General features: G+C 35.2%; 2 protein-coding genes across 3 annotated transcripts; one reads left to right on the top strand and one right to left on the bottom strand.

Annotated features, from left to right (window-relative positions):
- The first annotated feature begins 575 nt into the window (after nt 1-575).
- Nucleotides 576-3,279, top strand: foxl1 (forkhead box L1). Its single transcript, XM_026287404.1, has one exon. The coding sequence runs from the start codon at nt 960-962 to the stop codon at nt 2,070-2,072; it is 1,113 nt and encodes a 370-aa protein (XP_026143189.1). The 5' UTR covers nt 576-959; the 3' UTR covers nt 2,073-3,279.
- Nucleotides 3,280-12,340: 9,061 nt separating this feature from the next.
- kiaa0513 (KIAA0513 ortholog) lies at nt 12,341-25,885 on the bottom strand. Of its 2 annotated transcripts, XM_026287395.1 has the most exons (13): nt 25,828-25,885; nt 20,632-21,108; nt 19,858-19,957; nt 18,616-18,689; nt 18,402-18,472; nt 17,312-17,516; nt 17,176-17,216; nt 16,832-16,910; nt 15,926-16,003; nt 15,417-15,446; nt 13,140-13,220; nt 12,917-13,011; nt 12,341-12,516 (listed from the first exon to the last, which is right to left on the bottom strand). In XM_026287395.1, the coding sequence occupies exons 2-13, from the start codon at nt 20,991-20,993 to the stop codon at nt 12,467-12,469; spliced, it is 1,266 nt and encodes a 421-aa protein (XP_026143180.1). In that variant the 5' UTR covers nt 20,994-21,108; nt 25,828-25,885; the 3' UTR covers nt 12,341-12,466. The 2 variants fall into 2 exon arrangements, with proteins under 2 accessions (XP_026143180.1, XP_026143181.1); XM_026287396.1 differs by lacking the exon at nt 15,417-15,446.
- Between the last annotated feature and the right edge of the window lie 528 nt (nt 25,886-26,413).

Below are 26,413 nucleotides of genomic sequence, written 5' to 3'. Positions count from 1 at the left end.
CACTTATCTCTAAAGAGTGCATATCAGTACCTTAAAGGTACGCATTAGTACCTAAATGGTACATTTTAGTACTTGAAAGGTGCAATTTAGTACCTGTTGAAAGGGTACTGTCCCACAACTCTTTAACCTAGACACACAATGCTAAAATTATAAAATAAAGACATAAACAAACAACATAAAACACTCATGTGCATTGAAGAAAACCCTTTAAAAAAGATTTTTAATTAAAATCTAAATAATTTATATGATTTTTGGATGGAATTCTAGCCCACAGTTTTTGTCAAGATATTTCTGTGAAAGTGCATATCATCCTGTAAGTTATAATATAAAATGATAAAATGTGTCAAGCTATCCCCTTACAGATTAATATGACACAAAAATGCCAAATTAGGCTAAATGGATTTAGTAAGTGAATGTCAACTGCGGTGTCCACAATCTGAGTTACAAAGAAATGAAGTTATTTTCCTTTAGCCTGCTTTGTTTTCTTTTCTAGCAACCCAAAGCAACTCCCAGAAAGAGCTCTGTCATGTTTGCTTGTTCTCTCTGTGCGAGCAACTCTCAGCGTTAAGGGTGGACGTGATATTTCAAACATCAGATCAGTGCGTTTATGTATTGGGTGCCCGGAAATTTTTCCAAATAAACACAGCTTGATTCAACTTGGGTGGGCAGACTTATCAACAGACTAATTCTATAAACAAATGAAGGATAACCGAGCACACCATTGGCTGGTAGGCAGGGGACACGCGGGGAGAGAGAGAGACTCGAGGCTTTCGGCAATGAAAATTTAATTAATGTGGGTGGGCTGAGGGAACACAACGAGTGTTTATCATAGACAATTTATTTTCCAGCGCTAAGTCAACATAAAACAGCAAAACGGACAACAATTATTTAACAGTTTAGACTCATGAAGCGGACACACCGGTGGCGATCTCCCCAGACTGAGACTGTCCTCCGAAGTCATGAGTTTATACCACAGCCCCGTGCCACAGTCCGGCGTGCCTGCGCCGGCTATCACTCTCGCCAATTCCTCCCTAATCTATGTTTACGGTGGAGAAGTTGGAGGCATCATTCCCGCTTTGGGATTCGCGTCCAGCCGGCAGGAACCACCGCAGAAACCTCCCTACAGCTACATCGCGCTCATCGCGATGGCAATTAAAAACTCACCGGACAAGCGCGCAACGCTGAGCGGCATCTATCAGTTCATCATGGACCGCTTCCCCTATTATCATGACAACAAGCAAGGCTGGCAGAACTCGATCCGCCACAACCTGTCGCTGAACGACTGCTTCATCAAAGTGCCCAGAGAAAAGGGACGACCGGGGAAGGGCAGCTACTGGACGCTGGACACCAAATGCCTGGACATGTTCGAGAACGGAAACTACCGGCGACGCAAGAGAAAGTGCAGGACTCAAGAGACGGGAGAGACTAAGATGGGACACAAAAGAACCCGAGCGACGACCCTGAACTCTAAACTTCACCAAAGTGCTCTTTTGGAGAAAGAGCCGCCGCTTAAGGACTCGGATATAAGCAAACGGCAACACGAAAACCATCCAGAAAGAGATCTAAACATCCAACCACAAACTAACGAACACGCCTCAAGCCCCACCAAAGACGGGTGTTTGGCCCCCTCGACCACAGCGGGCGCTGACCCAAGATGCCCGGCGCCCGAACAGACCAGCACAGTGTCTCTAAACAGTCTTAATGGGACAAACACTGCGCCCTTAAACGCGCAGGAGACGCCGGTAGCCGTGATGAATGACACAGGAAGTGCGCAAACTGGAGACGCCAAATCCAAAGAGACGAATCCTGAGACGCACCAACGAAAAACAACAGACAAATCAAAGGAGTTCAGCATAGACAGTATTCTGTCAAAAAAGGAGAACCAGTTCCAGCGGAGGTGCGGCGTTGCCGGAGGAGCGCCGGTCGCGTGTTTGGAGTCGCAATCACGTTACGCGCTCTCGTCCACGCTGCTATACCCGCGCGGATTCCCGCTCTGCTCCTACCTGTCTCTCACCTGTCCTGACAAAATGCTGAACTTCAGAGAGAAAACAGATGAGAAATTATTCTTTTGACGACCCTTTTATGGCTTGACGAATCCCAGACTGTAGCAAATAAATTGATGTCTAAAGTTTCAGTGAATTAATTAACCTTAATATCTTCAGTGTTTTTTTAATTTTTAATTTTTATGATTAATTGCAAACAAAAAGCATTCAGGCTAAAACGTGTCATTATTTTTTTTACTACTACTACTATTATTGTTGTCGTTATGGAACTCAACATGGGTGGCCACTCTAAAGCACAGTATACTGTACAGTATACTAACAGTAGTTAATTCTAATGATGTGTGTACTATGATCAAGAACGCACTCCTGGGCACAGATGTCTTTGTAAAATGATAATGTTTATATGAGCAAGGGTTTTATATGTTCCTCTTGGCGCTTATGACAGATACTTGACAAACTGCAATGTGCTGTTGTTCTTTTCCTCTCCTCTACAACTATACACAAATCTCAAACTTGATTTACTGCTTAAAGATACATTTGTGGAAAGAACAGAAAATCAATTGGGTTGTACCTTGGGCTTTCAATGTAAGATTTATACTGAGTTAGAGAACTCAATTCTTTAAATAAACAGTGTGTATGAGTACAACCTTGTTGAAATAAACATCTTCAGTTTCCTACACAAAATAACCTGATATACTATATATATTATAAAGTACATGTGTGTGTATGTATTCATGAATGGAAGACCATATGTAATTTATAAACAGCCAACTCAACAAGTACTTGTTGCAATATGCATAATCCTGAACTGTGAAACTAGTCTACCACATGTATTCGTTGCCACCATATATAGCCATAAGGGGGTTTTTTTTAACTGAAAGGTCTAAGCCTCACTGAGTGCAAATCAGGAATGCTTGTGGAAATAAATAAGCTTCCCACATTCAAGCAGAGGAACTCACATCCACAAGCATTTCCTGTGTATAGGATTCTTTTGGTCAGAAGTGTAAATAGAGCGTCATCCATCTGAAGGTTTGTAGAGAGAAAGAGACTACATCTCTCAATCTGCTGCCTCCATCTGTCCTCCTCTTCACAGATGGGCTCCTTAGATGGAGCAGTCTGCAGGACTGAATTTGCCGTCCGTGATCATCATGAAACTCTGCTATCTCTGAGGTGATCTGAAAGATTATGAAAAGAAGTTTCTTTCATATTCAGCAGAATTTTTTGATGACATCATTGTAACTTATATACTGGATGAAATACATGATTTTTAAGACCTTTACTTATGCCACGTTGAGTGGTGGGGGTTGTTTAATGTTTATTTTGCTATTTTCTTATAATAAGTGCTGTCAAAAGCATACCAAAATAAATCTCAGTTTTTTTATATTGTTTAAGATAATTGTGCCCTCTAGTGTTATAATGTAGTTGCAATACTCATCTCAGTTAACACACATAGATGAAATATTAAAAGAATAGTTGAACCAAAATTGCTAATTTTCTTAAAAATGTACTTGCCCTCAGGCCATCCGTGATGCAGATGACTTTATTTAATCAACACAAGAGATTAGGATATATATAGGATTTCTTCTCGTGTTCCCTGATGGATCCTCTCCAGTGAATGGGTGCCGTCAAAATGAGCAGCTGATAAAAGCATCACAATAATGCATAAGTATAATGTAAGTAATCCAAAAACTGTGTTTGTAATCAACAAATCTATCACTAAGACATATTTTTATTAAGTCCATTCTTTTCCAAATAAAAAGTTATCTTGTCTGAATCAGGAAAGAAATATGCACAGATCACACACTGTTTACAAGTGAAAACAGTCCAGAAGAGTTCTAAAATATGTGATCTGACAAAAGGGGTAGACTTTTGTCCACTGGAGGAAGCAATATTATAATTTATGGAATCACATGAGTTAAAATGAGATGTTAAATCATAGACTGGAGTCATGTGAACTACTTGGGATTATTGTGATGCATTTATCAGCTGTTTGGCATCCATTCACTGTAGAGTATTTATTTTCATTCATTTTTGCGTGAACTTTATCTTTAAGATACCAGTCTATGTTTTATCAACGCATTTTCATTTCCATCTCTGAAAAGATCCAGTTATGTAATACAGATGGATTGCTAAAAGTCTTAACTGCTGGATATCTGGCTAGACTTTTTTTTATTTTAATTTTTTAGATCTTTTGGTAACCACAAAAACAGTATCACAGAAGGCAAATGTTGCTTGAAAACAGCTTGAAGCTGATGGACCACAGAGCTGGATGTGAAATAATGACAACATTCTCAGTTTGTGTTCTGTCCTTCTCAAGCATTATATTAAAATAAACATGAGAAGAAAGATTATCTTCCTAAGAGTTTAAAAAATTCACACCCGAGAGCGGATAGCAGTCTCGTTTTCATTTATTTGAACTGGAAATAGAGCACACTTTCTGTGGCCGTAACCACAAGTGCTCTACTGTTAGAGGTGCCAAATGAAAGCATATTGACTATAAAGCAGAATTTGATAAACAGCAGTCACCTAATTACAAAAAACATATCTCTGTCACATAAACACAAACATATTGTTTGGCTGACTTGAGGCAATTACTCACTTCTTTTTTGTGTACTGAATATGACAAAAACCAACATTGAATCAGATCCACAAACAGTTGTTTCAGACCACAAGCAAGTCAAATGTAAAATGCTTTTGATGTAAAAATTGTAAAAATGTAAAAATTGCGTTATCTGGTTATCCCAACAAACCATTTACCCTGAATCCAGTCATGAAGAGGTCAGTGAGCCATGGATCAAAGCTTGGATCCCATTTGAGACAGAACTGACAAGGCCTGATAGATCAGATGGGGGTCAAATGAAGAAAGAGAGAAAGAAAAGAAGCCATACTGCAGAAGCATCATCACCCTTGTCTCATGCGCAATCACGTCTCTAGGCAGCATTAAATCATACCATTTCAAACCGCCGGCATCAAAAGAGTTTTAATCTGTGTGTTTATTATATATTTTCACTCCTAGCATAAACCAAACTCAGTTGTCCAAATACGCTCTCAACACTGAGGGAGGGGTGGGGCTCTGATGAAGATTGATGGTCTCTCTGGGAGGAACATTAGCTGCTAATCAAGTTATGTTTCCTGGCGCGCTGTTTTATACATCGCTATTTGCATGCGAAAAGCACAAGATCCATGTTTTTATCAGGCCTGCTTACGAAACACACCATCGAGATAGCAATGTTAGGAGACACCTTCATGGATTAACTAATCTCTGTTTAATATGAAAAAACAGACACTTTCGCTACTAACCAAACTTCACAACAGGGCACAATTTATAATCACGTCAAATATAGTAAATTTAAAAGCAATTCAAGATGACCCAAAATGTTGCAAAATGTTAGAAAATCTGAAAAGAAATAAAAAATAAAGCAATAATAATTAATAATTAGTTTTTTTTATTAATAATAATAATAATAATTAATTAATTAAAAGAATGATAATAATAATAATTCATAATAATAAATCATTTAAGACATTATAAATAAGAATAAAACCAGTTAAATTAAAGAAAAGCAACAAAAAACCTTTAGGCCTAAAAATGATATTGAGTTTAGGGCCTAAACATAATATTTCTCACCCCATTTCCTGCCAAACACCAACATCTGCACCACATGCAATCTTAATTTGAGGTAAACCAGGTTACCTATGATTCCATATGTACTTTTATTTTTATTTATTTTTTTACCACAAGTGCTCTTTTTATCATAATGTAAATATTTGACGCTTATTTTAGGAATCTGAGGTTTATTTGACTTTCATGCCCTCATCCAGCAGAGATTCTGCAGTACACTAAATGCAAGCCTGGCGACACAAACTTGATGCACGAGTGATCATCATATCAACCAAATTTTCAAATGACACATCATGAAAAACACAGATGGACACCCGCTGCTTTCGCGTCAAATGTAAAACGTGCTCTTTGATTTGGAATGACGTCATGAAGTATTCGCTGATGATTGTGTGTTTATATCTTTTCAGATGCCTGACTGAGAAGCTGTAATAGGAGGTTAGCACAATAAATATCTCTCTCACCCGCACATATGGCCGCACACAGTAATTGACATGATTACTCATGTGACTCATACCGTGAAAATACAATTTTTGAGGGAATAACAAAGAGCCATTTAGAAATAAACTTTCAAGTGTTGTTCTATGCGCCAAACTAAATATTACACATATAACCATCATCTCAGTGGATTATGCACCAGCTGGCTTGGACATGGTCATTTTCCTCCAGTTTAGCACAAACCAAGGAATTTAAATTGACTAACAGCTGCTGAATGAACACTTTTTATCTTGATTTTTTCGCAATAGCCCACCCTTGTCCTTGCGCATTCCCATCTTTAAAGCTAAACTAAATAATTAAAGTATAATTGTAAAAATATTTCACAAATGCTTATAGATCAGTCAAATTGTTAAAAATGCTTATGAATTATTAAATGTTTTGGTTACACTTTACAATATCTCTTTTGTTAACATTAGTAAATGCATGAACTAACATGAATAACAATGAACAATATAGTTTCACAGAAGAGGGTTACTGTAAATGCATTTGCTCTCTGGGCACAGTTTTACTGATGCCATCAGGGTGACGTTTGCATTGATGGCTTGGGCCCGCCATCGCAGCTAGCAGTCCAACTACAAACGTTCAGGTGTTTCCTTGTTCAAACAAACCTGCATTTTTCAACTGAGTGGACTTTCTGTTGATTTCAAACAATTATTTAGCTATTGGTTTACTTAAGTATCGATTTTTTCGATACTGATGTTTTATCTAAAGGATCGATCCTCACATAAAAATATCAATTCTAAAATGCATTTTAACCATTCATTTTATTTTATTTATCAAGAAATGTGGTGCATTAAATAAGCTTCTAAGTTGAAAAGAATTATTGTGTTGGATAGAACCATTTCTCCTCCTCACTAGAACACAATCAAATGCTGAAAGACAGAACCAATCAATCACAGACAGCGTTTGCTGCTGACGCATGGCTCACAGTGCTTGTTCAAATAGGTCTGCGTTTCCCAAAAGCATCAGAAGCATAAGTAAATCTTAAGAAACCATTGCCACATTATCACATTACATAACATGTATTTTTTATTTTTATTTGGCTAGTTTATGTAAGTCAATTTATTTAAACTGGTTGTTAAATGTTCAAATGGATTGTGTTATGTTCTGTAATTGCTGTTAATAAATCTGTCAGAAAAAAATATGCTTTACCTTTAGGGGTACATAAGCCTGGCAGAATTTTACAAAAATTAACCATGGTTTTATTACTGTAACCACAGTTTACCACAGTATTTTATAGTAAAACTGCAGTAATCAAACATTTACAATGGTAATAATAATAAGTAATAATTTAGTACTTATGTAACACCATGTTTATATTTCTTGAGGTACCCTCAAAGTTTGTAAGGTGTAAGATGTCTACCCTTAAAGCATGCATACTTGTACAGTATACTATACATGCATACTTGTATAGTTGCACCTTTGAGGTTACTGTCCCAGTAAAGGGCTAAAATACAATTATAGTATATTTTATTTCTGACAGTATAAACAAAAAAGGCCCAATAAATGTCAAAAAACATGGCTTTAAAATCTAATGTTAAGTGAGTATGATTACTGATTATATTCTTTTAATAATTTAAAAGATCAGTTTAGTTTAGAGGTATCGGTATCATATCGGTATTAGGGCCGGGACTTTAACACGTTAATTGAGATTAATTAATTACACAAAAAATAACGCGTTAATTAAGATTAATTAATCACAGAAAATTTTTTCCCGCATTTTTAATAACTTATTTTTGCACCGCGGAACGTTTCTCACTGGATGAGTTTCGGTGGGCCGATTATACTGGAGCACCAACTAGCGTTCGCATATCACCGCAGCATATCTAGCCGAGAGTATCACCTCAACGCAAAACATATAGCAGCTAGCGTGGACTTTACACTTTATGTTGAACTATGTATTATTTTGTTGGTGCAACTGGCAGTTTATGTTGAACTTTATTGTTTTGGCCAAGGTTATTGAGAGTTGGACTTAGTATGTTATGGCCTCTGAAGCAACAGAGAGATGTTTTCTAATAGTCATGGTTTCCAATGTTCTGAATGTAATTGACAGTATTGTGTTTTACTTAAAAAACACTTTACAGAAGGTTCCAGCACCTATAAGCTACCTGAATTTCTGAAATGTACTATTTCTAAATTGTTTCTAAATATGCTATTGCTACACTTAATGGCAAAAATTGAACTGGTCTGCTAGACTTGGTTGAACAAAAATAAACAATATTTTGTTGCTTAAACTTATGTATTCAGTCATTATTCAATGGTATACTATAAATCCATGTGAAAAAAAAAAAAAATTCTCACTGTTCTCAGGTCAAATATTTATATGCGATTAAAAAATGCGATTAATTTCGATTAATTAATTACAAAGCCTCTAATTAATTAGATAAATTTTTTTAATCGAGTCCCGGCCCTAATCGGTATCAATATCGACGATACTGGGCTTGAAAATATCGGTATCGGATCTAAAATAAAATAAGTGGTATCACCCATCCCTAAACGCAATCAGCTCAACCGCCGCTACTTTCACATCGCTCGTATCACACCGTGGAGTTGCTTTAATTCCATACAAATTCAACTGGTACCATTGCACATCTCAAAAAACATAATTTTTGTAGTGAAAATCATCAGAAGGCTTAAGTATTACTGTATCACTGTTGCAATGTTTGTTTTGTTGCTAGTGCGATTGTTTTGTATGTTGCAATAGGTTATATTTTTTAGGGGAAGCTTAAAAATAAGAGATGGTACAGGTAAGACTGTTAAATAATTTAAACCCTGACTAATATTTTATATCCACATTTTTATTTATTTGGTGAGTTGACATGATTCGAACAATCTGGATCTGTCGGAATTCTGAAATTCATGTTATTTAATAACAATTTTAGTGAAAAGCGAGATTTTTTTGAAGACCATTTTAATTGTTGCGGAAAGTTGTCACAAAGTTGTCATTTCCACACACACATCTAAATTATATCACAAGGTGAAGGTACACCCCGATATGAAAAAAAAATAAACAACTACACTTACTATATTACATTTAGCAGAAAACACACCATTTGTTCTGAGAATGAGTATAAAATGCAAAATAAGTCTATATAGTAGGCTTAGATAGTAAGAATAATTTTTCTAGCACAAACATAAAAAAAATAATCTGAAAGTTCAAAGTTGTATCGCTGTATATAGTAGGCCTATAATCAGTTTGTAAAAATGGAAATATGAAATACAACCAGAAAATATAAAAATGTTAAATACAGATTTGTGTATTTCTGTTTTTGTAAAGTCATAATTTTGTTGCAATGGTTACTATTAACTCATTTTTTAGCGTGCATTTTGGTGAATTGCATTAAAACAGAATAAAAGCACGATAATCAAATTAAATATCACAATTATACATTTTTTTAACATAGTATAAGGAAACCCACAACAATTAAAGATCTAATACATAAAAAATGTATTAACCACTTTTTAAATACATCGATTATAAAAGAGATGTGATAAACTAAATGAGATTTAATGCTTCAACTTACTTGAAATACTTATAATATTAAGGAATGAGGATTTTATGTTGTATTTATATCATGTATCATGGGTCACTGTGTAACTAAGAAAGCAGACCTTGCAGACAAAAGACATTAAATCTGCCATACTGTCTGCTAGTGGGATTATCATGAAGACCTACATGTGTTTCACACACTTCTTATAATGAGGAAACTTTTTGAGCAACAGAAGGCATCCTGAAAACAATCGCTTCAAGTTCTAAGAGCCAGATGTGCCGGCCAAATGTCGTCTGAATGAAAGTGTCTATGCATGTCTACACATACCTTTACAGTTGTGTGTGTACGTGTCTATGAAAGCTTCCAAGACCCATTAGTGTGTGCTTGTGGCCCCTGTTACAGACCACCCGGCTGTCTTGTTCACACTTAACCTACGGGGAGAAACTTGACTCTAGTTTAGCCTCCCAAAGAGGGCTTGGAAAGTGCACTGGCCTCAGAAGTCCCCTCCAACTGACCGACTATATCAAACTCTCTGTAGCCGGCCAGCCAAACATCACACCGACACACTGACAGAGTAAACAGCATAGGGGTTCAAACAGAGAAACTCTTTACGAACACATGAGAGGATGTATATGTCCGTTTATGAGATTCTGTGTTTGAAAGCGGGAAGACAGAGATATTATGGATAAACATAGGACTTACTGTCAGGAAACAGAGCCATTCGTGTGCCATTTTCCTTAGATTTGACATGGTTGGCACAAAACCATTTTTGCAAGAAAAATGTCACGGGTAATGAATATTTTGATATTCATATTATAATATTTCTCCTTATTATGTGAGGCCTTCACATCAAACTTTTGAAATATAAATTATCACATCCTCTCAGCTTGTATATTTTTTTTTTCCATCATTTATTTCCATTCATTTAAATGAATTAAATTACCCATAGACAGTATAAGAGAGAGAAGAAGTGAAAAATGAAAAAATCAGAAAAGACCAAGAGAAAGAAAGAGAGTGTAGAAGGATGTGATCAATCACTAACTGTTGGAGATAAGGAGAGTGTGTCCATAGTTTGATGAGGTCTGGGATTAATTAGCAGTAGTAGAGCTCTCATTGTGTGACACCAGTGCTTGGCCTTTCACAGCTCATTACGGTGTGTCCAATCAGTGCAGGCCAGTGTGACTGCTGTTTATTTACACACACAGCCAGCCGTGGCAGTCTTTTGGCAGCTTTCTTCACTGGAGAGCCTTAAACACTCCCACATTGAGCTGAATCTGCTCAGACATATTCAGCAACACATTATCAAGCACAGAGCGCCATCCTATAATAATCTCGTAATGTTTTCTCAACAGTTTTCAACATTTCTAATAATAAATTTTTTTTCTTGAGCACCAAATCAGCATATTAGAATGATTTCTGAAGGATCGTGTGACACTGAAGACGGGAGTAGTCTAATGGTGCTGGAAAATTCAGCTTCGCGTTCAGGAATTAATTACATTTTTAAATAAATTAAAATAGAAAACAGTTCTTTAAAATTGTAATAATATGTTCACCACATTACTGCATTTTTAATCAAATAAACACAGCCTTGGTGACCATAAGAGACAGGTTTTTCCTGTTTCAAACTCCATAGTTGATTGTAGAATGAGGACTTATAATATAATAATGCAAGTAACAGGAAAAGAGAATTATGTTTGTATATATTTTTTTAATATATATTAATAATAATCACTTCATACATTAGAGACAGGTCAACACCTCTCTTGTTGGTTTCCAGGTACGTTCCAATAGGGCACTTAGGAAAATACAATGCAGACCACTGAGCTTACTATGAACATAAATGTACACAGACAGCACAATATTAACAACATCATCTGAGATGCAAAGACCATACTGAATCCAGCACTTTCCTGATACAACCATACGCTCACGTACAAGGACACATTCAGACATTGAATAAATTAATTCCTAACAATCTGACGACCCGTTGAAACCAGCCCATCTTTGGCATCCAATTCCTCAGTATTCTGTGAACAAAATAATCTGTATTTACAAACCAAATATATTAACTTTACATTTTCCTCAGATGGAGGACATGTGATTCAATACAAGCTCTTGAAGTCCCCACTCAGTGGTTGACATCCACCTCCACCGATCTACAGTCGAAGCAGAGGGTTATGATTGCTCTCTACTGGCTTGAAATGTAATTGCACAACAGTGTAAATAGATGATAAACAATGTGCATGCATACCATGCGCTAAAGACAACACTGTACAACAACGAAACAGTGGCAGCATTATACTTTTCTTTAACAGCCTTGAATCCAACCGCAAGCATTATCCATACAACACGAACACATCTACTGGCAGGGTGCACAAACTTATGAGTACTACCCCAGAGAATCATGGCAGCATGCTGACGCAGGTTTGTTGGCACTAAAATGGGAAGATCACATCTCACATAAATGACTAAAGGCACTTTAAACCGGGGAATAGACATAGTTCCAGTCTCAATATATTTTGATGACCCCACCAACACAATTAATACTCAATTTATCCATACAGGAAGAACACAAAATCAGAAAAGTGCAATAAATGGGAACATATAACAAGAACAGACCAGTAGAGACTTCTGGGGAGCAGATGGACTTAGAAATATTGACTAATATATTGATTTTGTTGATACTGATTTAATAAAATACTGATATTGTTAGACTGTATATTTTTTGACCGTTATTTGTCATTGTATTTGCTCAAAAGACACTTTTAGTGCTATAGTTCTTTGTGGAATACTGATCATCAGTGTTTGAATGGATATGCTGATGTGAATGGTAGAGTTTTGATGGTTTTGGATATTCACTCTTCAGCCATCTGCTCAATGTGGTCACATAGCAGCTTGTATTGCTCTGGAAAAAAAAAGGATAATAAAAAGTGTGAATTATATTTACACATTCTCTATTGTTTATTTATTTTGTATTTTTTTGAAAGAATACTTTTACTTAGTAGTGATGTATTTAACTGAACAAAAGTGACAGTAAAGACATTTGTAAATAACAAAAGATTTCTGTATCAGTTAATTCTGTTCTTTTTATTCATCAAAATGCATCAGTTTCCACTAAAATATTGATTGATACTAATAAAAAATATTTAGTGAATATCTCACACTAGAAACTGTTTTGAATGTATTTGTAACAATAACTTTTTTTTTTTTTGGAATGGTACCATAATTAAATGTCACACACCTATAAATGTAATTATTTTATTTTTTTTGCAAATTTGAAACCGAAAGCTGGAAAGTGACAGTACCTTCATTCAGATTTCCAATAACTGCCTGTTTCTTCAGGAAGTCATTGCAGAGTTTCTTGCTCAATCCAAAAGCCACCATGTTATGGGTGAATGTTCTGGATAAACAGAAGCAATTATTTATAAGCATATGAGCATACTAAACAATGCCCCGAAAATATGCAATGAACATTGTTTATTATTGTGTCAATATTGTGTAAAATTAGACTAATGCCATGCAGCTTACCCCAGCTGACCAAAAGTGATGTTCTTATTAAATCTGGAGCTATCATCTTTCTCTTCCTGGGTCATATGACACCACTTTTCTCTGAAGGATCAAAAACAAGGGGGTCAAGGTCAGAGGTCACTGATATTTCTCTCATCAAGCATGAGAGACCATCCGAGATCATCAACACAATATCTTTTAAAATGTTAAAGTTCACTCAGAAACATTTTAAAAACATCACAATAAATAGGTTAGAGAGTTAAAAAGTGTAAAAAAAAAAAAAAAAAACATCATACAAAAGACCAATGTTTTTACAAATGTATGTTAGCCATTCATTGGTGCTCATGCAAAAGCCAACAAACATTTTAGAATAGGCTTTAGTGAGCAGTCAGCTGTAGCCATGATCCACAATGAATTAAATCAAAAACGGGACAAAAAAAAAAAAAAAAGCATCGGAGCAACACGGAACCATGGCATATTTCAGCTCACTAAACAGGAAAAAATGCTCAGGCAATAAATTAATGCAGTTTTCCATGTGCAAAATTTTCCTTTTCTAAAAAATTTAATAAAATCTTACTGGAATTTTTTTTGCCCGTCTTACACGATTACACAACTCTATTCTGTTCCATTGCATTTTTATGTTAGTTTTTAGCCTACCAGGTCAAAATTATCTGAACACTTAGCAAAGTGATAATAAAAGTCTCTTCTAGAAGAGATTTGTTGATTTGATTAATCCTTTATGTCTGTAGCACAAACAGTGTGGCACAAACAGAATTACAAGTCAAAGTTTAATACTTACAGCTGGGGATTTGAAAGAACCCATAATGGCAAGTAAGGGCATTAGTAATTGTTATACCTGCTGCCTCTAATAGTTCACGCTGATTAGGAGTTGACATAGCAATCAAAAAGCACTTGGATACAATACATTCTGACAATACAGGAAAAGTCAAAGAGTGTATACTGTGATCTCACTTCCCTCTTCTCATTTTGTATAATGTGGATCAATGGTTCCCAACTGGTTCCAGAACATTTTTTTTTTTACACCGATCCCAAAACAGTTCTCAAAATTGTTTATCGTACAAAGGTAAACAAAAATGTCCTCGGTTAAACATTGAAATATATTAATATTATGGTTGTCAATAATGAGGGCATGTCATGCAACCTGTTCATGTTGGCCAGATGAATTTGATACACCATGCCAAAATACTGTGTTTGATTGGATGCAAGGCTTTTGAAATCAACAACAAAGGCATGTTCCCTTTCCGTTTTAAATTAATAAGCCTATTTATTTTACTATACTACCTTCATGAGTGTATGGTTGTTTTTATTTATTAATGTTTTCCCTGCTATCAGAATAGATATGCTACTCACTTTTATAGCACAATTATTAGTATTTTAGTATTAATAAATATTTAATCTGTTTTTAAGGTCAACAATTTAAACAAAGTTAAAGTTGTGCAATGTAGACAATGATTAAAAAGACAAAGCATTATACCTAAGGCAAATGTGACAAACATGAGTCAGTGTTTTTTTTTTTTTTTTGGAGGACCTAGTTTCCTTTGAATGCTGATGAAAATGTTATCAGAACATTACACAACTTCCTGACTGGATCCTGTGCTGAAATATATTAAATAGAGGGTTTCACTGGGGTTCACACTTTTTTTTGACCCAAGAATTTTCCAGTCAGTGAATTGCATTAAAAATTATAGCATTCACATTTCTAGACAGTTAAATATTTTAGAGTGGAGCTATAAAAAAAAAAACTAATTAATAGTTTTATTCAAAAAAGCAACAAAGAACAAAAGTTGCTGTAAAAACTTACAAAAATAAATAAATAAATAAAATAAATTTTTAATATATACTTATATAAATATATAAGCATACTTCTGAACTTTTTTTTATATTTATCAAAGAATCCTGAAAATAAAATATTGCGGTCTTCACACAAATTTCAAGCAGTAAAACCATTTTCACTGATAATAAGAATTAAGAATATATTTTTTTTTACCATCACAGGAATGCATTACATTTTACCACAGAAAAAAAAGTTATATTAAATTGTAATAATAATAATAATTCACAAATTACTGTTTTTACAGTTTTTTTTTATCAAATAAATGCTGCCTTAGTGAGTATAAGAGACATTTTCCCAAATTCCCTCCACTTCATTTCACTCTTTAACTCTCAGTTCATTCTAACCCATCTATCTTTCCCCTCTCCATTTTAATCCTCCTTTTCTTTGCCTTTCCTGTCTCTATCTTTCAATGTCCAGGGCAGCAGACGGAATGAAGGACAGACCTTTCATCTTTCTCCTCCTCAGCCGTCCGCCTGCGTGAGGCAGCGTGGCAATGGGAGATAAAGGGTTAAAGTCACATGCAGAGAAAGAAAGAGAGAAAGAGCCACAGAGAGAAAGAAAGGAAAGATAGGATGATGAGCAGTGTGGAAGAGTAACCATAAGAGCACAGAAAGGCTGCAGGACTGCTCCAGACTGCAAATACACCGTCAGACTGTCATATGCACCGGGAACACAGTCACGCACCTCCGCTGAAACTTCTGGCTAGTTTATTTCAACATCACTAACAATCTATCAAACACAAAGTAAACTCTCAATCTCTCCCTCTGGCTTGAACAGACACACAAACAAACACGCAGTCTAAACAAACACGCAATCTAACATGTGCATTAGGTGCCGTGCGAAGTCTGTTTTGTTTAATAGCACGATACATCAGGAGAAAGAGAAAAGAAGCACTCTATTAAGAGTCAGAAGAATTACAGAGTCTACGGTGAAAAACCCTGCAATCTCTCACCTCGTGGTGGGGGATCTTTTATTTCTCTCGCAGTGGACGGCATCGAAAAACGCTGCGTTCCAAAATCTCAAAGTGTGCCTTTTAAAGAAGACAAAGAGAAACAGATGCAACCAAAGTAATATCAGCATCTATATGTGGAGAATGATCGGACATAGTGCCTGAACAATATTAAAACTGCTTTCAAAATGTCAACAGACAAGTAGATGATTGTGGATTAAACCCACCGTCCTCCTTTCTTGCTTCAGTTTGTTTTATTGCAAAGAGATTTGGTTTTGTTTACAAAAAAATACTTACTGTAGTAATCTGACAACATTAATGTAATGCAAAAAATAGTGATATACGTATAGTTTATATAGTGTAAAATATTTTAATGAATACTCCCACAAAAACCAATGTTTCCATAACACTATTACAACTCTTTTCATCACTGATTGCAAAAAGAAAGTTTCTTATCAGTTTTCTGATCAGCATATTAGAATGATTTCTGAAGGATCATGTGACACTGAAGGCTTGGCTGCTGAAATAAATTACATTTTAAAATATATTGCATTTTAATAAATTAGGATCATTTTAAAGATTTTAAATTTAAATAGTATGGTATTATTTGTTGTAGAAAATATAACTTAATAATAAAAAAAATAATTACATATATATATATATATATATATATATATATATATAAAATTATTAAAACATATATATTTTTTAATCCGGCATGCAATTAATTAATTAAATTAAAACAACTTGAGACACTGAGAGGACCCCACAAATGTGGTCCATAAAAAATGTAAATAACATGAATGTTTCATTAAAATGCTGATATATGAAAGGATATTTTTCATAAACAACTTCTTAAACTGTACATTTGAATAATTATATAGGGAAAAAAGATTTCTGACAACCTACCAAATAGGCTGCTGTTTTAGATGTGTGTACAGGTAGATTTTCTCCTCTTCTTTTCTATCTGGGGAGAGAGGCGGGGAAACTACAGGGTACACAGACAGAGATAAGCACAGTTAATAACTCAAACACCTACACGTCTCTGTGGGGCTTGCTCAACAGCACAGTGGTGGAAGCTAATGAATGGTTTGGGTAACCAACCCAAATTCATAACCACCAACTCACATCGCCAATATACATAGAGAAAGCCCTACGTGAGACATCTAAAGACTAGTAAGGACAAGACAAGAGATTATTACAGTTGAGAAACGACCTGATTAAAAACACAGCGGTGGTACATCGTGAACTACCTGGAGTTCTGGTTTTCTGCTCAGCAGGTTTGTCTGTGTCTCTGAGGAGGACAGAATGAGAACAAATGAGTTTGTGAGCAGCAGAAGCATCACTAATTAAAAGAGTGAATAACAACGATGACAGAAAATCACCCACTCATTCTTTTGGCCCAAGGGCCCTCTCAATTTGCTCTCCAGACCCCCAAAGAATCCTTTAACATCAGTCTTAGCGGAGGTGTTTTTGAGCAGTCGCTCTGCAGTTTCTTTTTTCCCAGAAAGCCAAACCTTTCCACTGCGCAGGTACGAGTTGACCCCCCCGCTGGGCCTCTCTAGCAGCTCTGTGGGAGATAGCTGCAACTTACCTGTCACACACACACATATATTCATTCTAATGAATTTAATTAAAAAGGCATACTAGGCAGTTACAAACGTTGTGTATTAGGAGTGGGCACTTTACAATTAGATTATATTTATAGAGTTATGATTTGACTCCAAAACGATTCTTACCATGACAACAAAACGGTTCCAAATCATTAGCAGTGATGCAAAACATGATACATAATGCATCTTTGTATACTATTCAATAAGAAAAATTGGCATGCTAATAAACAACTAGTTAATAGTGAGAATTGGTCCCTATACTAAACTGTTACTGAAATTTATTTTGTTGAATTTATTCCGTTAATCACACTACCGTTCAAAATTTGCAGTGTGTGAGATTTTAAAATATTTTTGGAAGAAGTCATATATGCTAATCAAGGCTGCAATTACTTGAACAAAAACAGTGAAAATTTTTTACTATTTAAGGTACTCTTCTCAGTTTAAGTATAATTTTTAAAGTGCAATTTATTTCTGTGATGGCAAAGCTGAATTTTCTTTAAAAGAACGGAATCTATTTAAATATACATTTTTAGTAATACTATATGTTTTTACTTTCACCTTTGAACAATTACTAAATGTATCCTTGTTTAATAATAATTTTAACTTATGAACTGTTGTGTATATATATGCATCTTTTCAAACGTTACTAGTTTTTATAGCAGGTCATATAAACCAACCTCCATTGAAAACACATTTAAAAAAGCACAGTTAAATTTGACCAAAACAATAAGAGGCAGTGCCAGTAATATCTGAGTCATAGGCTGTAACAGGAAGTGAGAGGAGGTCTGGCCGTTTCTTTATCAGATTCTAACATTCTGCACAACTTTACAGTATGTTTGCTCAATATTAACGGTGAACTCTCTTACCCATGTAGTAATATGTGAAGCACATGGTCATGAGGTGTTTGGCTGGGCCATAATCATCCACCTGGTGACATCTGTCAATCAATCAAATATTAGTCACATGTGAGTCACACACCTGCCACACAACGACTTGCCAAGAGCTCTACAGAAAAACCTAGCTCTTAACAGTTTGGTTTGGCTTCCAAGATATCTGAGATATTATCACTAATGTACTTACTCAAATAAAACAACAGCGAAGGACTGCACCAGCCTGTAGAACGTCTGTTCACTCACACATTTGGAGTGGCAGCGCTGCAAACACAAGACATGGTTATCATCACAACTGTGTTTGTTTATGCACATTCTATTGCATGAGTTCTCTTATCTTTGAAAAAGACTTGAGAATGCAAATGGTACATTTAGTCTAAACAGACTGTGCGTGATGAATATAGTGATGCATTTTAGGATAACAGTGAACAATATTTATTTTCATGTTATAGCAGACAACCAAGAAATGGAGATCAAATCTAGATTAAATAAATGAAAAATTAAAACACACACACACACACACACACACAAACACACACACACACAAACACATGATTTTAAAAACATCTCAGCATTATAATGTACCGTTTGAAAAATGCATAATCATTTTTAAAACTTCCTAAAGATTACATTTAACAGTATTGTTAAATTATTATTGTTATTAAATATTATTATTCTATTTTTTAATATTGGCAAAGATTTTGGTAATTCTGACTGCCAAGTACTCAAAAATTTTCAACACATTTTCCAAACAATGGGTGTGTAGTTCGCTGAATTATTTTGTGTTGCTTCATAAAATCCCATGTTGCAAAAACTGTTGCTAAATACGTTTGCAGTGCATTTTGCAACATTTCTTGCTATATTTAGTAAATGAAAAATGCTTTACTGCTGCTTTTCACACGTATGGTGTGAAGATATGTATATGACCATTCTCACACAGTGATCTTTTAATGTTACTTATATGATATTAAAGTATTTATTAATATGTAGAATTAGCTTATATTTGTACAGTTTTAATTTTCATTTTAATTTAAGTATTTTAAGTACTTTTGTAATTTTTTTAGGTTTGTAGTTTACATTTTTTATTTCAGTTATAGCCACTTGAGTACTCCAACTTAGTGATTCAACAAACACAATCAACAAATGCAATCGTTCTTATTTTCACTTATGTTGTAAGTTAGTTTTTTACGTTTTCTCACCTCAATATTTATATTTTATTTCAATATCAAAAATAATTTTTAACAGTACTAGTTGTAATTAATGATAGTGACACGGTTTACACACCTCAAAATGTGCAAAATGTGTGAAAACGGTTTAAACCATCACCCAAAATGACCATCCCCATAATAACTCAGACAATTCAAAATCAAATGTTTTGAAATTGGAATAGAGCGATGCAGTGATTGTGTTTTCATGATTGCTGCTTTCATACCTGTGCACAAACATATTTGGCAAACCACTCCCTGCCTTTGCCGTTCTCTCCAGTGCACAGCTCTCCAAAGCGAGCCTTCTCCTCTTGATCAAAGTCCTCCCTGAGCGAGGAAAAGAGAATTAAAGGAACCAGGGGTTGTAGCAGGAAGAGAAAGACAAAGAGAAAGGGATAGGGAGAGTGAGAGAGCACTTCAAACAACAGGAACAAATGCAAACATACACATCAGTTGACATGTGACTATAATTCTGTGTGAAGTTTCTTCCTCATTCAAAAGAACAGTTCATCTAAAAAAATGAAAATTCTGTCATCGTTTACTCGTTTCAAAACTTTTACGTCCAAAAGTATATTTAAATACCCCAAAAGTACACAGTACCAAAGGGTTGTCAAGCTCCAGCAGGGACAAAAAAGTCCCATAATAGCAGTCTATATGACTCATACACTACATTCTAATGCTTCTTATGCTATTCAATAGCTTTGACTAAGGAACAGACTGTAATTTAAGTGCATCTTATCAGTAGCACTGTGTCTGATTTTGTGAATGAGATTTGTGAGCTATGGCGGAAATTGTCAAAAGATAAAAACTTACATTTGCTTTGTTCCTCAAACTAAATTATCATATGGCTTCAGAAGACTTGGAACAGCACACAAGTTATTTTTACAGTCTCATATTCACCCTAGTCGTGAGATAGAGCAGCAGGAACATTCTATGAAACATCTCTTTTTGTATTCATGGTTGATGCATTCCTTTAAGGTGTAGTTTGTGGAGCAAATCACCTTTCATGGAAGAGCTTTGTCACGTAGGTTTGCATGAAGGCTCTTATCTCCGTCTCCTCTGCGTCCTCAGCACTGTGACTGGAGCAGGATGAGGACCGTCGCGTGCTCGGCGGGTGCGATGGGGATTCTGTGTCCTCGTTGTAGCTGTCGGCAGATTCGGTGGCATCACTATCTTCTTCTCTGTGGGAAGTGTGTGGGGGCTCTGGTAGAAGGGGCTCCATCGTGGAGTCGCTCGTAGGCTCAGGGACGAGAGGCTCAGATGAGAAAAATCCCACCCCACTAGGAGGTCCGAGAACAGAGGGAGCTGTTCCTTCTGGAGGCAAGTCAAAGTCTATGAGGTTGTTCACCACGGCCCCCTCCATACTTTGTTATGGGGGTAATCCGGTCACTGCGTAAGGTATGATGATGTCAGCTAAAAAAAAAAACTGAGTGTGAACCGCTGTTTGTAGCTCCACAATTTTGTCGCAGCAGCTGAACCTAAAAAAATAACAATTTTAAAATGTGGTTAAACGTATTGCATTTATTTAGTGAAGGATACAGCAAAAACAATAATTCTGTAATGTAATAAAACCACTTAAAATAAATGAAAGATTTTAGTATCTACTTCTAATATCTATTTCTGTGATACACAGCTGAATTTTAGCACCCATATTAATATTCGAATATACATATGGTGCTAAGAACACATTTCTTATAGTTATTGTTGTTCCCATTATTATTTTTGTGGACCCCCCCCCCCCCCCCCAAGATTCTTTGATAACTAGAAAGTTCAGAAGAACAGAATTTATTTCCATTTTATCATTGAAATAGAAATGCTTGATATCATAAATGCATCCTGCAAAAAATGCTAAATAAAGGACAAATATTAAACCTTACTGACCACAAACTTTTGAATGGCAGTATATAATATTTTTTATGTATTATATATATAATTATATTATAATACATATACAACTATTTTATTAATCATAATAAATGGTATGATAATAAATGATAATAAACATACAACATCAAGCATTCAAAACATTTTCATGAAGTGTAACATTACGGTTGAGTACTTTAATGTCTTCTTTCGTGGTAAACTTCCTTGCAGCTGTGTTTATACAGACTGACAACAGCATGAAGCAAAACAGAGTCTGTCAGAGCCGGTTAATATGATGTTGCATTATGAACTCCATTGCACAGAATCTCAGTGCAAAAGCATGTGTTACTATGAAGCACTCAGTGATGTCATCTGTGTAATGCAGTTAGTGTCTTTCACTCTCAGACCTCTAGATATCAAATATGGTAATGCTTATTGATTTGACATCATGGATACAGTATAATATGCTCAAGTACTTAATCTTGCCTGTGTGAAAATGCCATCTGCTCCTCATACAATTCTAAAGACGAATAACACATGCTTCCTTCTCAAATGAAAGGCTAGTTCACTTTGCCCCAACTGTCGCTAGTGGTTTTGTTGGATCAGAGTTTTAAAGGGCCAGTTCCCCCAAAAAAGAAAATTCTGTCATTTACTCACCCTCATTTTGTTCCAAACTTACTCTATATTAATTTCTGAAACAATACTATGGAAGTAAACAGTTTGGTTGCCTACATTCTTCAAAATATCTTCTTTTGTGTTCAGCAGATGAAAGTAAAACGGGTCTGGAACAACATTAAGATTAGTAAATGATGACAGAATTATCACTTTTACCTGCTATTCGCAAATTACTTTATGGTCTTGTCTTAGTATAACTTATTTCAAAATGAAATTAGGGGATTTTTCTTTTATTTTGTATTGAAATTTAGAATTTCGGGATTCATTTGACCTATTAGGAACTGGATGGAAAATATTATTATAAATTTTTTTTTGGGCTATTGGTGAAAATGATCTATAAGTGATAACTAGTAACCTTGAAAGACTAGAGCAGCAATTTCTGTAAATCAAACTGAATGAAAAAAATATTTAAATTATAAATGCAGAAAACCAATCATTCATACCCGAATCATTAAAAAAAATCCAGAAACTACCCCCTTAGGCTTTTAATAAAACTCTGAGAAATGCATTAGGACCGAGAGGACGGTTACATAATGCAGAGCTGGAGGAGCGTGACTTGGCTGGCATACACACCCACACACACACACACACATATATACAGTGACCAGAGTCAGAGAGTGTGAATTTCAGCCGCCTCTTTTCACACTTATCTTTGAGAAGCACAAAGCGGAAAAAAACAGCTGTATGTTAGGGTGAGCTTTAAGACCAATACTAAACTCCTAAACACGACTGTCTCTCTGGGAAAGCGTGTTTTCTTGCGCTTTATAAATCCAAGAGGGTAAATGCACACATGCTGCAATATTCCTGCTACCCTGCACTGAAGCACTGCCCTCTCTTTCTACTCCATCCATCCATGCAACAAAATGCCCCTTCATCATGATTCGTGAGCCTCAGGCCCAGCAATAGAGGATCTGCTGTCAAAGTGACGGGACACAGATGGGCTGCTCCACTGGTTTAAGAGACTGCATGGGTTAGGGTTACCAAAGTGGTGCAGTGATATCAGAGTCAGCAGAGCAGAGAAAAAGATAATTACATGTGTGATGAATGTCTCAGGGAGGGAGATATTGGGTTGGCTTGTGTGCAAGGTCAAATCAGTCAAAAAACTAGAAAACTGGTAAGCTAGAACAGTGGCTTTTAATTACTTTTGAGTCAAGGTCCAGATGTAACATCGGATGTGGCGACCCAACACTACTAAAACTTGTATCACACAAAAAAACACATACAAAAATATTCATGAACGCAAACACTGAAATAAAATTAATAATAATAATAATAATAATAATAATAATATACAAAACAATTTGACAACAAAAAATCTAGGAAGCTTTTTCTTCTCCCTTTATTAATCCCATTATATGGGCATTGTTTTTTTTCCTTCTATCTCTTCTATCAGAAGTGACCTGTAACGGACCCTTTGAGAACCACTTGTTTATGCATTACAAGCAAAATGCAAAGCCTGATTCAGATTACATGCTGGTAGAGAAACAAGAAGTAAAACTGAGGGTCTGTGTTACAGGGAACTAAATAATTATTAACCATGGCATGCACGATAGTGATATGTTACCAGACAAAAAAAAAGATTTAAAAATCATGCAAGAGCTTGCAGAAATCTATATTGGGTGTGAAAAGTTTCTGTATTAATAGTGTGAGAGAGTCTGACTCTCTAATGTGAAAGTAAGGCCACAGAGAGGTTAATTTGAGGCTGTTTCATTTGCATCATTACACAACATGTCCTTCTGTTTCCTCAAGGGCAACCTCACTCGTATCCGTCATGTTATCAGACGCTGTGAACTTAAGACTGCCATCCTGTACGATCTAACGCACAGCTGCTCGCTGACTGATGCCGCACAATCAGACACATAAACAAAGCCTAAATGGATCAATGCTTCTAACCAGAGAGCATCAGATTCAATAAAAGTCACATAAAATGACTCTTTTCCTGAGACCCTGCACAGAACACGCAGACTGAGAATTGCTTCTAACACTGAGCTTTTCATCAATGGCCTACTTGGATAGGACAAGAAAAATGATCCTCTGCTTGGCTGGAAACAAGAGCACTCTTATCTCCAGCCACTAGAGTTTAAAAATATGTAGCCATGTTTAAGAGGCCTGCAGTCAAGCCTTGATGCCAGGTTTATCTGACTAACGTACTGTTTAATAGAACTCAGCAACCAAAATGCAAACCACAATGGCTTGTCATTATTGGGTTGTGATATTAAAATAATAAGGAAACAAATGCTAGCATCTAATTAACAATAAATATCATAGCATATTATGTTTAAGCATATCATGATTAGGCTACAAATGACAAAGTTATTGTGATGAACTAAAACCACTATTAAAAACTTTTAATTAAAATAAAGTTGAGATAAAATAAAGATTATTCTAAAGATTATAAAATAAAGGTTATTTTGTCATAAATAGATATATTTAATTCACAAATATTACATATTTTTCTGAAATATATACATGCATGTGTGTGTATTTATATTCACACAGTACACACACACACACACACACACACACACACAAACATACTGTATATATTATGTAAACAAAAACTTTTATTTTGGATGCAATAAATCGTTTGACAGCACTAATATAAACATTAGATGAAAAGCTTGACACAAAACCAAAAATGTTAGAAATGTTGCCTTAAAATTACAAACAAATGAAACTAAAACTGAAACAAATAAAACAAACTGAAATGCAAAATAAACCTAAATAGTAATTTCAAAATGACAAAAACTAAAATTAAAATATAAAAATGGAAAAAAGGAAGCCTAATTTAATAATAATAATAATAGTAATAATAATTACAGTACACAAAAATAACACTGTAAATATACAGGTATTTAGATCATAAGCATGCCATTGGCTAGCATAAGCTAGAATTGGGAAAATTTATTTTATATTGTACCATATAATACATGCCCTAAAATATATTTTTTTCTACAATGGCTTGTAGATATATCTAAGTATAAATCAAGCACTGATCCAGTCAGACTTTTTTTTTTTTTTTTTTTTTGAAAACACATTTAAATACTGTGTGAGGAATCAGGTGACATACCTGAAAAGCAGTCCCAGACAGTAAGCAGAAATAGAAATCTTAAGAAACTGTGAAGAAACTAGACTCCACATAGCTGCAGGTAATAACATGGATTACTCTATTGAGAACATCTCACTCATGCTCCACACCTTTTATTTTACCTGTCTTAAAATAGCACCTGTTAAAATACCAACTTATCAAAAGACAATTCACAGCATCCATCAGAGACCCTACAGTCATACTGGTCCAAAGTTCTAATCGTTCATACTTTCTTCACATCAGCACTCAGATCAGTTTACACTTGCAAAATTGAACCTCCCTTAACACTTTCTTATTGTAAACAATACTGTGCAATCATATGGCACACTTTCATGCGGAAAATGTTGGAAGTACGTGAGTATCGTTCATTCCGTCGCTTACTGCATTTATGCAACAGCTCGCGCATATATTTAACTTAGGCGTAAAGTTAATGAATATCAATAATGATAGTTTTTATTGGCACGCCAGGTTCATTCGCGCTTCATGTAAGATGCATGATTGACATGACAGCACTTATGTTCTGACTGTTAACGTCAAATCGCCTGATAAAGTGTTGTCAGATGACACTTACCCTAGATGTTCCAGCAGGAGCTTCGTCTTCCCAGCACGTGAGAGATGTACAGGCTGCTTCTGAACTAGTCAAAAGTGTGCGCAATGCGCATGCGCAACATGAACAGTGGCGGATGGGGAATCCAGTGACGAGGCCCAGATGACACGTGACTGCACACTTTTGATGCTGACAGTTGCGATCATCTTCGTATTCGTTTTCATTTGTATTATTGCATCAAACTATGAAGTAAAATTTATAAAGCATAAATATAATAAATATTAATATAGGCCTATTCTTTATTTATTATTTCTGTTATGTTTTAAAAACATATGTAGGCCTATTATAATTATTTACATTAATAATGCATAAAAAAGTAATAAATAGTACATAATATAGTATAGAAATATATTATAATTAAAAAATCTGAAACTCAGTCTGTACTGAAATACAAAATCATTCGATTGGAAAGATTTATTATTTATTTACAACAAAATGATGTATTATTTATTGAAAATACTATTTGATGTGTAAATAGAAATATATATTCTCTTTAATAAAGAAATTGGAAATTATTTTTGTTACTATATTTCGCTATAAAATACAAACA

Source organism: Carassius auratus, chromosome 18, assembly GCF_003368295.1.
Source record: "Carassius auratus strain Wakin chromosome 18, ASM336829v1, whole genome shotgun sequence".
In the NCBI taxonomy this organism is placed as follows: domain Eukaryota; kingdom Metazoa; phylum Chordata; class Actinopteri; order Cypriniformes; family Cyprinidae; genus Carassius; species Carassius auratus.
Note: the sequence above shows the minus strand (reverse complement) of the source record. Positions and strands in the feature narration are given on the sequence as shown.